Source organism: Fulmarus glacialis, unplaced genomic scaffold (genome assembly GCF_000690835.1).
Source record: "Fulmarus glacialis isolate BGI_N327 unplaced genomic scaffold, ASM69083v1 scaffold23872, whole genome shotgun sequence".
NCBI lineage: Eukaryota > Metazoa > Chordata > Aves > Procellariiformes > Procellariidae > Fulmarus > Fulmarus glacialis.
The window spans coordinates 27200-42459 of NW_009196286.1; the positions used below are offsets into that span (position 1 = coordinate 27200).

Genomic DNA, 15260 nt, shown 5'->3' on the forward strand with positions numbered 1-15260 from the left:
TTATAGTGATGTAAACTTAGTTTATACGTGCTGGAACTTAGAGGAACAATATCTCTTACTTCATTTTTACATCAGATGCCACAATGAAGAGTGATAAAATCCTGTGAGTAACATTCAGCAGAGATTATATACAATTTGAGCCTGTGTCATGGCTTAAGCGTGCTTCAGATGGTGGTTGGGTATATTAGAATGTGCCCGTGAATCCTGTCCCAAGTGTGGGGTGAAAGCAGGTGTACTTAAAATACATGAGTAATTACGTACAGACTTAACACAGCGCTCCAAATGGTAAACAGGCTACAGTAGACTGAGCTAATGTGCATGCCGCGATTTCTATCTATAGCTTACTCTAACGTGCTTTTTCCTTTGCAGCAGTCCATTGTACCAGCCCACCCAATGGCTCCTCCTAGTCCCAGCACCACCAGCAGTAATAACAACAGTAGTAGCAGCAGCAACTCAGGATGGGATCAATTAAGTAAAACAAACCTTTACATCAGAGCACTGCCTCCAAACACCACTGATCAGGACCTGGTAAAATTATGCCAACCGTAAGTACTATGCTTAAAGATAAATTATAATGTCATACCTTAAAAGCTTATAGTAGGTATACAAAATGAGCGTTTGGATTATGAGGGAAGAAAAACAGATTCGTAAATAAAAATCCTCGTGCTGTAGTACGATGGCAAGTTTCAACTTCCCTGGCAATCAGAAGGCAAAGAATGTGTTTGGCACTTTGGAGAAGCAAAGAAAGTTGAAATATAATGGTGAACGGAAGCAACCCATTGCTTTAGGAAAAACTGTGATCACCCACATTGCTGCCTGATGCTGTTGAAATCACAGATAAATGAAAATTAACACCTGAATGTGAAACTTGCTATTAAGAACCTGCAACAGAGGGTCTCCTCTGTTCACTGCTAAGATAATCTGTTGATACAACTCCTCAAGTAATTGTTCTGCATCACTGTAAATTACAGAGTGCATTTGAATGCTTATCCTAGTTTCAGACTAATTTATGTTGGCTGTACATTACTTCATAATTATATTTATGATTAGAAATAGTTGATCTGTGTAAGAATCCTCTCTAATGGCTGGAGTTCCGGGTAGACTTGGCTTAGCAGAAGGTTTTCAGGCAGTGTTGTTAACATGAGATTTTTTTGCTTGTGTGAGTTCTTGGTTTTGTTTTTTAATTTTTACAGCAGCACATGCCTTTTAGTTACTTTCAAATGTGGGTCAGATATCAAAGGACTGTGCAATTATGTTGTTTATACACTGTTTAAAATCACCCTTCTTAAATGTTTTACTGAATTTTTAAAATCCTTAGTACTTCCAAAATTCATAGTGCACTTTCTGGATTATTTTGAAATCAAAAGTACTTAGCTAAATTTTCAGTACTACCTGTAAGAAAACACCCAAATCTCTCTTGAATGAATGGAGAATCATTAAGATTTGTATATAACACTGCTGTCTGAAATTCTCAAAGTAATTTTATGTTCAATTTAGCAGATGAGTAACTAGGAATATACAAAAATACATGCCCAAGGTCACAACACAAGTTGTGATCCAAATAGCTAGGAGAATCTGTAAGTCTTCGATCCCAGTTTATATGAGGTGCCTTTGTTTTTGAATATTGTAAAAAACCTGATACCTAATTTATAGAGAAGAATTTTTATTTTTTTCTTTTTTAAACAAAGCTTGGTCTTTCAGAATAGTAGTCACATATCAGTTGTCTTAGTATTGTAATAAAAACAACTTGCTCTCAGGTCTTTAAAGAAAAAAATGTTCCATTTTGTCATTTTCCCAGCAGCAAATGAAATCCATGTGTTTTACAGAAAAGAGAATAGATTATCAATCTGTGAAAATATTAATTGATAAATTAAACATTTTTACAGCTTCCCATGCAAAAATGACCTCTTGTCACTTGAATTTTAGTTGTAAATGCATGTTTTACAGAAGTGGATTTTTCCTTCCCGTTTTTGTCTTTTGAACTGATGAAGAAACCTTGGCCTGCGCACTGATGTTATGTTAGGACAGACTTGTGAGGTTATTTTGCACTGGAGCCGCCCAGTAACTACTATTTGTGCAGTGGTTACTATAGCTCCTTAATCTCTTTCTGCAGGCATTTTGGTTTGCACAGTCTTAGATGTCATCGATGCATGAACATCCTAGAAAAAATATGTTCGATAGTTTGCTATAACTGGTCCTTTTCCTCTTGGATAGCCAAAGATTCCGATTTTTTTGTTGTTGCTGTTCAATATATAATTGTAGTTGGAACAGCATGAATTTTGCGAACAAAGAAAAGGCAAGAACTGCAGCCATGAAGTTATTAAATCAATTCTGACGTGAATTTACAGACTTGGAAGGTCGTGGCATTTCTTCCTGTGAGATATTTCTCTCCGAAATGTCTCACTTGAGAGGAAGGGAGGCCCTGTTTCAAAATTCTCCATTTCTGCTGAGGAACCAAGTGAGATGTCCGGAAATTTTAGGCTTGGAAAATCTTTCAAAAATTTGGGTAATCTATTAAGAGCCTTAGGCTTCTCTGCCAACATAGCCCCTTAGCAACTAACTTGATGCTGCAGTAAGATAGAAATGACAACACTCTCTCCTTGCTCAGAGAAGCTCAGTAATGCACTTCTGTAGGCTATGGAAAGTTTCAGATGCAAAATGTTTCCTTCCTACAAATCTGCCTAAATTTCTAGGACATAGAGGGCAAGATATTCTTGAAAGCGAACCTGCCATGTTCATTGTTAAGCTGAGACAATACAAAATAAATGGAGAATAAAATCTTGGACATATAGAAGTCAATGAAGAAACTGCTGTTTACTCCAGATAGCTCAAATATTTTAATCAGCTCTTTCCAAATGCCTAAGATTTTACTTGCAAGCTTTAAAGTAATTTTAGCTCCTTTTCTCCATATAGAGTGGATCTTGCCATCCTAAGAGTGTGTCCACTGGAGTGCTTGATGCTAAGAATGGATAGAAAGACTGCTGTGCATATTGTAGAAATGATCTTGCTAGCTAAGCAGTTTTCAGTGGATGTACAGAAAAAGGTCACTGGCTTTTGTTTTATATCTTTTGGCTGTTGTCAGACAAGACAGAAAGACACCTGCGGGTCGAGGAAATAATGGTTGAAAAACATCATTGTCACTACAAATGCCAGAAACATCCCATCTACACAGATTTTTCCCTCTGATCATCATGGACTTGTATCGTATACTGTGCTGAAAAGTTATTTTCAGTGATGGTTATTGTAGAGAAATATTGCTTTCAATATAATCCCTTAGAATACAAGGTAGAAAAATCTACAGAGTTCTTGTGTGTGTGTGGGTCTGGTTATTCAGTGACTTTTATTTGCTTTAGTTCATATGTTTGCTTTAGTTCTTGCTCTCAAACAGCTAGCAGTGCTAATTTTTATTTTGATTAATTATTTTTGGTGAATCACTAAAGAAACCTCTTATCAAATTATAGAAGTGTTGGGCTTGCTTTCCTGTTGTAGCACAGCTGTGCAGTATTTACGAACACAGTTAGCAAATGTTCACCATTTTTGTGGGGGAAAAAAAAGTACTTTCCTGGCAAGAGTGCAATTTGCCAATATACGTCTCTACAAATCTGCTCTCCACCTTCATCGGCTTGGTTCTTTCTAGTGCTCTATTAGGTGAAGCTTTCTCCTCTTTTCCAAGGTGAAAAGAGCATATTATAATTTTGTCGTGAAGGCTTTCCTGGGAGTACAGCTGTTTTCAGACAGTATTATTGGCTTTTGTGTGGGAAATGAAGCTGTCACGTTTCTGAATAGTTCATTCAAACTCGAGCCTGCTACTCCAGTTCTGCATTGGGAAAACAAATTTCTTCATATCAGTTGTGCCAGAGGCAGAAGTGTGGGGAAGAATAAGGTAGGTATTATGTTTGTCGCAAGGATGTCATAACAGCCAACCCAGAACCAGAGCCCGGAGTGCCAGAGGGACACCATGTGAGTCAGTCCTGGCCGTAAGAGGTTTCCATTAGGTATGTAAGGGTAGGCAAAGCAATCGATGCAGTGGCCCGCAGATACGATCTTTTGCATGGGAGGCTAGACAGGAGCAATCAGCTAAATAGAAGGACAAGAGCAGAGGAAAGGAGAAATTAGAGTAAGGAGCCGATGAAGGTTTGGGGAAGCCTGCAGGAAGATGCCTGACTTCGCTGTGCAGTTTCTTTTCCCAAACCATGTAGTGCCATTGCATGAGCTCTACTGTACTGAGCAAACCTCTGCCATGAAGTGCTGGTTTTGCAGGGTTGCTGGAGTGGTGTTAGCCTCAGCCACGCCTAATTGTACTCCCTTCCCCTGGTGTGGCTATCAATACTTGCTTTATGTGCCTCCTTCAGCTGTTGTGTTGGCTTTTTGCTTATGAATACATCATTTAGGCTTTAATTGTACTTTCTTATTTGGTGACTGTTACACAGTCATTTCTTGTAGCTTATTTAATATCTGGATCTGAAGATGCAAGATTAAGTCCATTCCAGTTATTCACTGAAATTGTTGAGATTGCTTATGTGATTAGGGACTTGAGCAATTGTGTCTTAGGAGATTCAGGCAGGAGTTTGTAACTTGCTTCGACACGTGTTCTAGGTGCTTTCCAGACTTTCACTAAGCACTGTGCTTCGCTGTGGATGACCTTTATGCCCAAGCCACATGGTTCCAAAGCCCTGTACTTTCCGCCGTCTTGCTTATGATTTACTTACTAGCCTGCAGCATGGCATCTCTGTAACGCTGCATTTCTTCAGAGACCTCTTTTTGTGCCATTTACATCATTAAATGAGGATGATGCAGCAGACCCTTCATCCTCCTGACAATCCCCAGTTCCAGGGTGAGATTTCAAGCTTTGAGGCTTAACGCAGGTCTCCCCCATTCAGTTCAGCATAAATCATCACGCCAGCCCACCCTTTGGTGTGCTCCCTTCCAGGCTGTTTGCTCATACCGTGTCGCTTGTATCGAGCGGTTTGTAGTCTATATGATATTTTTTTTGAAATCTGTTTTTGCTCTGGACAGTTTAACTTAAGCCTTCCCCCTAAAATTATTGCTGTAAGGTTGTAATGAGGGTTTTTAATGGGATTACAATTAGGAAAGCAGCTGGTTTAAGGTAACAAAGTTAGTGATATAATTACCACAACAGACATTGTTCTGTGCCAGGATGGTCGGAACACAAAAACAGAACCTTGTAGCGGCTGCCTTTGCTTATGTGTGTTGGGAAATCACGTTTCTTGTTGAGCGAGTATTTTAAGGATTTCTTCCTAAATATTCAGCATCATGAACACAAGCATAGCTAAAGCTAATGGCAGGCTAATGGTGGCTTTGAAACATTTGGGCTAGGCCTGCTATACAGCTTTGTTTCCACAGCATGGCAACTTTTTTTTGTAGTTGCATGCTCTAATGTTTCCCTGTTTTGGGCCAAGAGCACCTAGAAGTTGTTTCAATTCCCTGCTCTTAATAAAACACACATTTATATTAAATCATGTGACAGGCATTAGCATATTAATGTTTCTGTGTTCTTTGCTTGCCATGTAATTGCGACCTCTCCCCGTGCTGCCATTTCCCATCTCCTTCAAATACACTCAGGACTGGGAAGTGGTGAACTGGAGCGCAAACATTTACTGTAGCAGGGAGCTGTCGTCACTGCGGTCAGCTTAAGAGCAAGAAATCTGCTAATTTTACTCAGTATATCTCATTAGAAAAAGGACATGGCCAAACTTTAGGAAGTAGTCTGACTGCCTTTTGCATTTAACTCTTTTGGGAGAATGGTCTGGGCAGGTCACTGCTGCTCAGTTCAGTCTAAGGAAATGTCTGTAGCACATGAATACAACCCCTTTAGATAGATGGTGCGGATGAGGGAAAGCGGAATGGAAGATTTCAGAGCTAACTTCTCCAATTTTTTGAAGTATTTTCTCTTCTTTCCTTTCTCCTTTATTCTCCATTTTTCTTGCATTTTTCTTTCATGGTTTGTCAGCTGCAGTGAAATACTGCATTCGTAATTATGTGGAATATGATTTCATGTCATATAATTAAGTGTGATACATCAGTGTCTCTGAAACTGTTCCCTTTGAGATCAGTATTAATACTGATTGTACTGGAGCAGGAGCTTATCTATTGTTCTTACTTTTTTAGGGTGGAAAGAAGTCCTCTACAAATTAGTTTTTTTAGAGGTTTATGTATGCATTTTTTAAAATGGTATTATTGCATACATCTCTCTGCAAATAACACCAGGTTTACAGAATATCATTTGGTTGCAGGAGGAGGTAGATTCTTTAGCAATAGAGCAGTATGTGATTTGTAATATTGAGCTCTATGTTGTATGGTACCAGCATCATCTTTTTCTTTATTCCTTCTTCAAGCACTGTGGTGTGGTTTGAGTTTTGTATAATCTGCAGTAGAATTCCCTTAATAGTACTTTTTCATCTGGTTTTGCTCTTCAGAGCAAACATAACACCAAGAATGATGAAGGTATGTTCCTTATATGTAATAACTGATTGTGTTCAGTACTGCCAGTACTGTGCTGCCTGTGCAGGCACACGTTGGTGTGCAACACAGTGCAGTGCTGCAGAGAAACACCCTCGGGAACCTCGGGACCAGGGTTTAGATAATCTCACTGGTGTTCTGCCCAGCTGATGCATCTAGTTTCTCAGCTAGACAGACTGCCGGAGGAGGAGTTGCATGCCGGTATGGTATGTAAACCGGCTCTGCTAGCTTCTTTCTTAGCTGATGATCTTTTAAAAGGTTGCTGTCAGAAGTAAGTATTCCATTTCTACATCTGAGAAGAAATAGCATTCAGTTTTCTATGTCCCTTTTGCCAGATGCACTGGAGAGATGTAGGCCTGACGTGGAGACTGAAGTGCTCCTTTTTGTTAGGGCTTGACTTTCACAGTCAGTGGCGAGGCATTTGCATGGTATGCCATGGGAATTGCGATTGGCCTGGAGATGTGATGTTTGGTTTAAATAGTTATTTCCTTTATTTTTTAGCAAGTGCTTTCAGCAGTCATGTTATGAAGTTCTAGCCTGGCATGATGTGAAGGAAGACTCTCTATCTTGCCCTCAATATTTGTGCTTTAATTAGACAGAAATAAAATTCAGACAGCTTTACATTCATGATCAAATTAAATCCACACTGAAATCCTCTCTGAGGAGTTCCAGGGTATTTTTTTGTACAATAATGCCTTCTTGTAGAATGTCATTAGGGAGCCGTATGTATTTTTGGGGAAATTGTAACTGAGAAAAAAGTAAAAAAAAGTTGTCTCTAGAGTCCTGTCCTCTGGATGCAGACAGTCTCTTGAGACGCCTTGAATTTAAAACAAATATAGTTTTAATTTTCTCTTTCCATTTTGTGATTAAACAAAGACTGAAGTTTTTTGAACTCAGTATTTCATTTAGCCTAACAGTAATCAGCAGTTCCCCTCAGCACACCCTCTTTAAAAACAAGCAATCTGAATACAAATGCACCGAGGAACTCTGTGGTCACAGATGCAGGGACCCAGCGATTGCACAAGTTCTATCTCCCACGGGAGATGAGAGTTTTGTTGCAGTGTGGGGCTGGAGGAGAGGTGATCCCATGGAATTTCCTCTAGGAAGTGGGGGCGAGGGAGGAGAGGAGGGTGGAAGGAATGTTTCAGCCACAGCTGTTTGTAAAAGAAGCACTAGGAAAACAGGTTGGTAAAAGTTACCGCCATCGAAGATCTCTTGTTGGAAAACAAAAAGCTGATTTGGTAGCACGGGGCCTGTAAAATCTGTGAGCGTTTGCAAGTCTGCAGGTATTTGTTGATGCAACCTGTGTTCCATATCGCAGAGCCGCAGGAAAAAAATGTGCCATGGCAGCTGGTAGAATGCCTTTGGTCAGGGTCCCTGTCCCGAGCTTCCCCAATGGCAGGGGCCCGACTCAGGTGGGAGGTGGTAGCACCACAGTTATTCAGAGGAATAACCAGTAATTCAAGAACATTTTGAAGGGGATTGTTTAATTTTGGTGGACTACTGAAAGTGTTGATGAGTACTAATCAGGCTCTTTAGTGGGTTCCATGATGCAAAAAATTGTCCCTTCTGTTAGAGACCCCTTAGGCAGGCGTCTTGGAAACCTTTTCAAAACTGAATCAGCTTAGAGCCCAAGTTGATTTCTGCCCGAGCATGCTTACATTAAACTTGCCCTTTGTCTCAGGATACCATTCAGCGTAGAAAGCAGGATCAGTATTTGCAAGCAGATTCTTATATCTAATGTCTAATATCTCACGTGGTTTCACATAACACTTGGAAATCTCGTGAAGTCTTGACTTTGTTTGCTAAAGGTTAGTTCTGCTTAGGTCTGATTTCTGTAATGTTAACTCCTTGAAATGAAAAAATGAGCCAGCTGATGTTGACACATTATAAGAACAGTAATTTTTTGGGTAACCTTTCAACCTTTTTTCCCCCCACGTTGTTGCCAAGCTGCATTTAGGGTTGAGAAAGAAACACCTGCAAATTGTATGCAACCCAGATAATAAACATCCATAGCAAATATAAATTCAGATCCGGCTACCTCCAATGAAACTTGTAATTGAGGAAAAAAGGAAGAAAAACTAGTGCTTATCCTTTCCGACATCTTCTACCCTAAAATTCTGCCCTGTCTTGACATTCAGAAAATGTCAGCTGCCTCAGTTCAGTTTGAGCAGTGCCTTACTGAAGACTCAGACCAACCCTGTAGAAAATGAAATTTCTGAAGGGCTGCTGGGAGAAGAATTAACATTTGATCATTTAAATAGCTAATCTTTGCAGATAGATGTGCAGTAGCTGGAAAAAAGTCGAATTTTAATTTGAATGTTGATAATGTTATGATACATGGACATAGAGCAAAAAAGACCAATGAAAAACGCAAAAAGAGAAGACTTTGATTTGGGGTCTGTTTTGACACTGTTACTAGTACAAATATTCCACTTGAAATAACCTGTGTGAGTTGAGTTAATCATTAACAGAATCAATTTCGGTGAAAGAAATATGTTCTCATTTGTACTCCTATCCTGCCCCTTCCATTTCCATTTCTTCTCTTACTTACTTTAATCGCTTATTTTCCCAAAAGTGAAAAATTTGTAATCTGTTGCTTTACTGCCAGAAGGGAAATCCCCCTAGATGAACGTTGTGTGTTATTTCACAAATTTTTTGAGTATTAATAATTACATTTAATTAATTGATCATTTTGGCCATCTTCTTTGAAGTATATTAGCCCAAAATGTGTGTTCTTTTTAAATGTTTGGTTTCTCTATTCTGTGCAGTTGTGTAATTGTACATACTTTCTTTTAAAAGACAGAGTATGGATAGAATTTTTGCCTAGGAGGACACTGTTGACTTATGGCCTTGCACATTGTCAGTATTTCAAATCCTAGTGCTGCTTTTTGGCTTAGATATAGTCACTAACAAGCTTTCACAAGTCTATCAAAATATCAGCAATTATTCTGGTGCATTAATAAGGACTTCTTTAATGTCTGAGTGAATTCAGTCCTGAAATAAGTGTTATGTTAATAGATCTAAAACCAGGAGGAAAAAAAATGCTTCATACAGGGTAATACAAATACTGGAGAAATCTCAAATCTTTTATTTGCAAACCCTAAATGTCAGAAATAAAATGATCTAAACACCAGAAAAAGAGCCAAGCTACTTCTGGTTTCAAGGACTCTGCTGGTAGAGCAACTGAAGAGCTTTTGGAGCCTGCGGACTAGCAGAGTTTTACAGTTCACTGCATAGTTTTATTTAGCGTGTATGTAAAATCCTCAAGGAACTGGTGTGTTAACAAACCCCATGTAAAACAGAAACGCTTACCTATGCCCCTAAGACGATGGCAAGCTTGACTCCTGTTTGTTTGCAGTGTGCTTGCAAAGGCCTGATCCTAGAAAGCACGGAGCGCCTGCGGGAGCCCGCAGCTCCTATTGCCAGTATTAGGGTTTAAAACCACTTAGAGGTCCGTAGCATGGACTTAGGATTTGTTTGACAGTGAAGGCTGAGCTTCTGAGCTACATAACTGACTGTGCCAGATAAACGCCATGGTCTCTGGTTCTTTCTTTTGGTGTGTTTTGGTTTTGGTGGTGGGTTTTTTTTGGTTTTGGTTTTTTTGGGGCGGGGTATGTGTGTGTGGTTTTTTTGGGGGGCTTTTTTTTTCCCCTCCCCTCTTCTTCTTTTCAACCTGTAGCTGTGCCCCAAGGCAGAAATCTCCCCCATGTTAAGTATTAATGCCCTGGCTGAGTTCTGGAGAAGCCAGAGAGAAGAGAGACTCTCCCTCCAAGGCCCGAGGGTATCAGCATGGTGGGGTATCCAGTGGAGCTGACTTAGCAGTGTGCATTTCCTTCCCCGCAGCGCTGTTTGCAGTACTGTGATCTGAAAAGGAGTGTTTGTAAATCATCTGCGTTTTTTTTTTTCTACAGACATCCTGTATCCAACCCCCTACCTTTCCCACACTTAAAGCTACTTGTTTTTATTGTGTGGCAGGCTTTGTCTTAATTTTATTGCTAAGGCTTTTTTATTTGTTGCCAAAAGTCTATTTGCTCTATTTTGAAGATCTTAAATACAGAGAGGGAAAGCGTTGCTTCACGTTCCTTTTTCTCAGTGGCAGCTTACGGGGCTTCCATGTTGCAGTGCAGAGGTAGAGTGAAAGACCATTAGCCAGGACTGCCATTGAAAACAATCCATCATCATACCAAGGCCTCAACATGAATGTACTCTTTATTATGTAAATTAGGATCAATTCTTTTTGAACATCTTCCAAATATTCAGAGCTGTGACATTATAAAAATATACAATAATCTGTCCTAGTCTTCTATTCTTCCCAAGCGATTGCATGTTACTTTGTTCCATGAGAAATTCTGAAGTTTTTTCCACCCATTTTATTAATTGCTTATTCAGTTAAATATTTGTTAATTCTCTTTGAAGTCTAGGACACTCACTCTGAATTATGCAGTTTCGCAAAGGTCATTAAATATTTTGAAAAGAGTGGCCCTCCCAGGAAGAGGGGACAGCCCTGACTGTCACTGGTCAACTGTTTCCCATCTAACACTTGAACTGAGATTGAGGTGATAGGCTAAGGAGCACAGGCTCGCTGTTTTGGACAACCGAATTGCGTAGAATTGATAAAATGCGAAAAGTAGGTAGGTTTCAGTAGATCACAGAAAGGCCCAAGTTGTTAAGATGTTCTTGTGTAGATAGCCAGGGTAAGAAAAGTTTGAGTCTGATTCCTTTTTGAAAAACAGGAAAGACTTAATTGTTTTCCTCTTAGGTTTCCGTTTAACCAATAAATTGTGCTTTTTGAAGAATTACCTGAAGCAGACCCTGTGTGGGTCTAAATCAGCATGGAACGTGGGACTTCTGCTTAATTCTGCTTAAGACTCTTTTGGTCTTTTCTATCAAAGATGTTGCCCTTTTAATTGTTACTTAAAATTCTTTGATCAAGTGACACTGTATTTTCAAGATAGAGCCCTCCACCTGAACTCACTCAGGTCCAAACCCCTCACGTAATCAGAGGAGATCAGGGATTTGGACTCCTCCATGGCTGTAGCTGAAGGGTGAACAGCAGCAAGACTTTACTTTCAAAGGTAACTGGTTACTGACCAAGCATCCTAGTGATGTTTGTATGGTGGGTACAGGTTTTGGGAACATTGTTAGTTTCTTTATCTCATGGGATTAAAAAAATTAGATCATTTAATTAGAAACAGAGCAGAATACATCCAAATACATAGCTGTAAAGCCAGATGCTCAATTCTTTATAATTGTCTTGCCATGTACTTCACAATATACTAATAAAAACCCTTCTGAAAAAGGGATCCACTGCTGTTTATGTCACCACAACAAAACTAGTTAAATTTTTGCCACGAAAAAGGGGAAATTAGTTTCTGTTTCTCTGGATGAAAATTTACGAGTTCCTGTGATAGAAGACATTTTAGTGCCGCTAGGACATTTTAGCTTTGCTCTTCTTTTTGTGGTAGTTAGTGTGCCTTTTTTTGCCCTTTTTTTTAAGTGAAGGGGAGGGAGGCAGCCTGAAGTGCAGAGGAAAGATTGGTTTTCATAATTTTATACTGTAGTCAGGAAGGAGTATTTCTGAGGGCAATGTTTACTTCTGCTCATTAGTATCCTTTCAAACTTATGCTTTGTACAGTGGGACAGAATTTGCAGAAATTTTAATTGTTCCTCAGGGATTTAACTGGATTTGTATTTGGACCTGGGTCGCTGGTGTTCTGCCTTCTCCAGGATCTTACAGTTGTGTTCTGCTCATGCTTGTGCCAAAGATATTTGACAGCTCTTGAGTTCAGCTTCTGCAGTGGTAGAGGAAATGTGAGGCTGTTTCTCTCAAGTTGCTTTCCTCTAGTGGTAGAGGTCAGCATTTGGCTGTGACGGCTCTCCTTTGTTGTTTTGGCAGACAGTTCTCTGACATTCTTGTTGCTGAGATCATCCCCACTAGGGCTTTCAGAAGAACATCTGACTGGGGCTCAAATTCTTCGCCTTTTTCTGTTCTGACCATATAGTATGTTATAGGAAAGGTCTCAGTCCTTCGCCATCAATAATTAATTTGCTTCTAGATACCTTTTGTTGTCTCAAAGATTTGTGAATTTGTGGTTTCTTCCTTTCACTGTGATTTGGTTTCATGTTGAGGGTGTGGATTCTTTTAATCCCAAGGATAATTTAAGAGGAAAAAAAAGTATCATTAAATTACTGCAGTCTGAGTCATACTTGGTCTGTGAGTTTAGTTCCCTGGCCTTCCCACACAGCATTTCCGATATGCAGTGAGCTGAGGGTGTGCAGGAAAGACTGCAGAATGACCTAGATACCGTTTAACTCTTTACTAATGAGTGGCTTTCTGACATTGGATGTAGCCATTGCCTCTTTGGATTCTCAGTCCTTTTCTGTGCGATAGCTGTATCTATTACACTTTCCTGCTTCTGAGCGTTTTTCATTAAAAATATTTTAAGGTTTCTATTTGGATTGGTTTAAGCATCTTGTTTAGATAAATTGATCAGAAAAATTAGTAAACGAACTGTTTTAGAATCTGAAGCATAGGCATTGAGATTCATCCTCAAGTTGAAGTTACAGCTTCTTTCATGTAGTACTTCATCGCTTCTAAGAGAAAAGTTCATTCTGCTGCCCTCTCGCAGGCAAAGAAATAGTTATCTCAGGCTCTCAATAATAAAACAAGTTGTGTAAAGCCCAGAAACACTGCGACCATGTCATACAAGCTCCCTTGTTGTTGAATCTGTTCAAGAAATGTTGTTGTGATACAGAATAACTTCACTGATTTTGGGCTTGCCTGTCAGCTTTGTTGTCATGCAGTGCTTGGTTGATTTTTATTGACACTGTATCAGAATGTGTTTTTTGAATAGTCCCTTCTGTGGCTGCTGGTGCTCCGGGTTCGTGAAACTGCCACGGCTGCTCCTTTTAAGAAGCTTTGAATCCACGTCTGTTTAATGTAGATACCATCCAGGCTTGCAGTTGATACAGCCAACTGGAGGATCCCCGTTTTCTTTGAACCTAGTTGACCCAGTCTTGAGTCACCCCTTTGCACAGACGCTCATGGGTTGGGTCTTCCCTGCCAGGCCAGGATTAACCTCCCTTGACTGCGTTCTTCACTGTGAAGCCCATTGATCCAAGCGCTTCCTGACAGACACCAGCCAGCGTGCAGTCTGGGACGCTGAATTTATCCTTCTATGGTGGCATTTGGCATAGTCGTTACATTAAAAAAACCCAAAACACTGGAAATGAGGGTCTGGGAGATCACATCAGTTTCAGCCAGCTCGGCTGTGTTCTACATGACAATCTGGTAGTGGGCAGTGTGCTGTGACTGCAGGTCTGCGTGCAGCTCGGGACTAAGAGTAGGCTGAATATGTGGTGGTTCCAGAAGACTTGAGCTGTACTTGGCTAGCTGCTATAGTGATGGGATCAGAACAGGTTAACGGTGTTTTTAAAGAAAATGGTATATTTAAGCTACCAAAAGCAAATTTCCAGATAACTATCTATTACATTCTCTTTGCAAAACTGCAGAAATCAAACTCTGCCTCCTCCTTGCTTCAATCAATATTCAAGACTGTCTATCTTAAGCAGTGTGAAACTGAGGAAGTGTCACTGAATATGACCCTGACGCATCAGCCACAAAGGTTGCACTTCAGATTTTGTGTTATAGCTTGTGATTGCTCATGTATCTAAAATTTGGCAACAGATGGATAGTATTTTTTTTTAATGCATAACACTCCTCTGTCCCTATCTCAGCACTTAATACTACTGCAGACATCTTTTCAACAGAGCCATGCAGTTATAATCAATAATATGTGAGCTGATGTTTCTGCTCAATAACATACAGCCACTTAAATGCCCTTCTGAAGTATTTTGACCCCTGGAGAGAACTACTTTAGTACAACCATTTTCCCTATTGAAATGGAGGTATTTGCTATTCAGCACAGCTGGGACTTGAGGCTAGAGAAGCCTCAAGTCTACATGCTGTGCTATTAAGGGGGCAAGGCCTCTGGAAGGTTTAGCAGTGATTTTGAATAATTTGTCCATTTAGTGCTGTTCTAGTATGGTTGACATTAAGTTACCAGAAATTAAAGGAGATCAGACTCTAATATTCATTTTACAGTTTCTTCATAATTAGGTGTTAATTCCAGTATAGAATAGCTATTGAAAGCAGAATGTTACTATGAGTATTTAATAAAAGAACCACTGTTAAAATGCAGTTTAGAAAGACTGAAAGTTTTTTGGATGTGTTGGGTTGTTTCCTCTTCTGCCCTCCAGACAGAAGAGGGGCAGTCAACACTTTCCACGATGGGGTGTTAAATTAGTGCAAGATGCAGGTAAGAACAAATAGGTATCTTTGTATAGACAGTATTTTAACCCTGCAGGGCAGGTCGTGGATTCATCCTGTTGGCTTAGTATTACAAAAAGGGAAGGAAAACATACAAAATACACTGACGTATTTTTAAAAATTTATCAATGACAGGCATTATTCCAGTGACCAAGCATCTTCCATACAAGATAAATGCAAGAAAAAGCATTATGTGTGTATGTACATATATATGTATGTATTTTTATGTATATATGTAATTTACACAATATGTGAGACAGTTTTTTGTAGTTTAGAGTTGACAGATGGGTCAGGGCTTAGGAAATGGGATGTGGCTGAAAGTGCCCTTGTATGTTGGCAATCTCCAATCACACGGTTTTCAAGACTTGGCCAACATATTCCTTGGGGCATCACTTATTTAAACTGAGCGTATAATACTTGGTTAGCAACCTTCACCAGAAGTGAAATT

At 39.7% G+C, this 15260-nt stretch overlaps 1 protein-coding gene across 1 annotated transcript in view; it reads left to right on the forward strand.

Moving 5' to 3' along the window:
- Window positions 1–372: 372 nt before the first annotated feature.
- The window catches only part of LOC104072644 (RNA-binding motif, single-stranded-interacting protein 1), a gene marked incomplete at its 3' end in the record, with an annotated part of 54544 nt that continues 39656 nt past the window's right edge, over window positions 373–15260 (forward strand). Inside the window, exon 1 of the mRNA XM_009572164.1 lies at window positions 373–545. Coding sequence (XP_009570459.1) covers window positions 394–545 — 152 coding nt within the window. The remainder of the gene's footprint in view (window positions 546–15260) is intronic.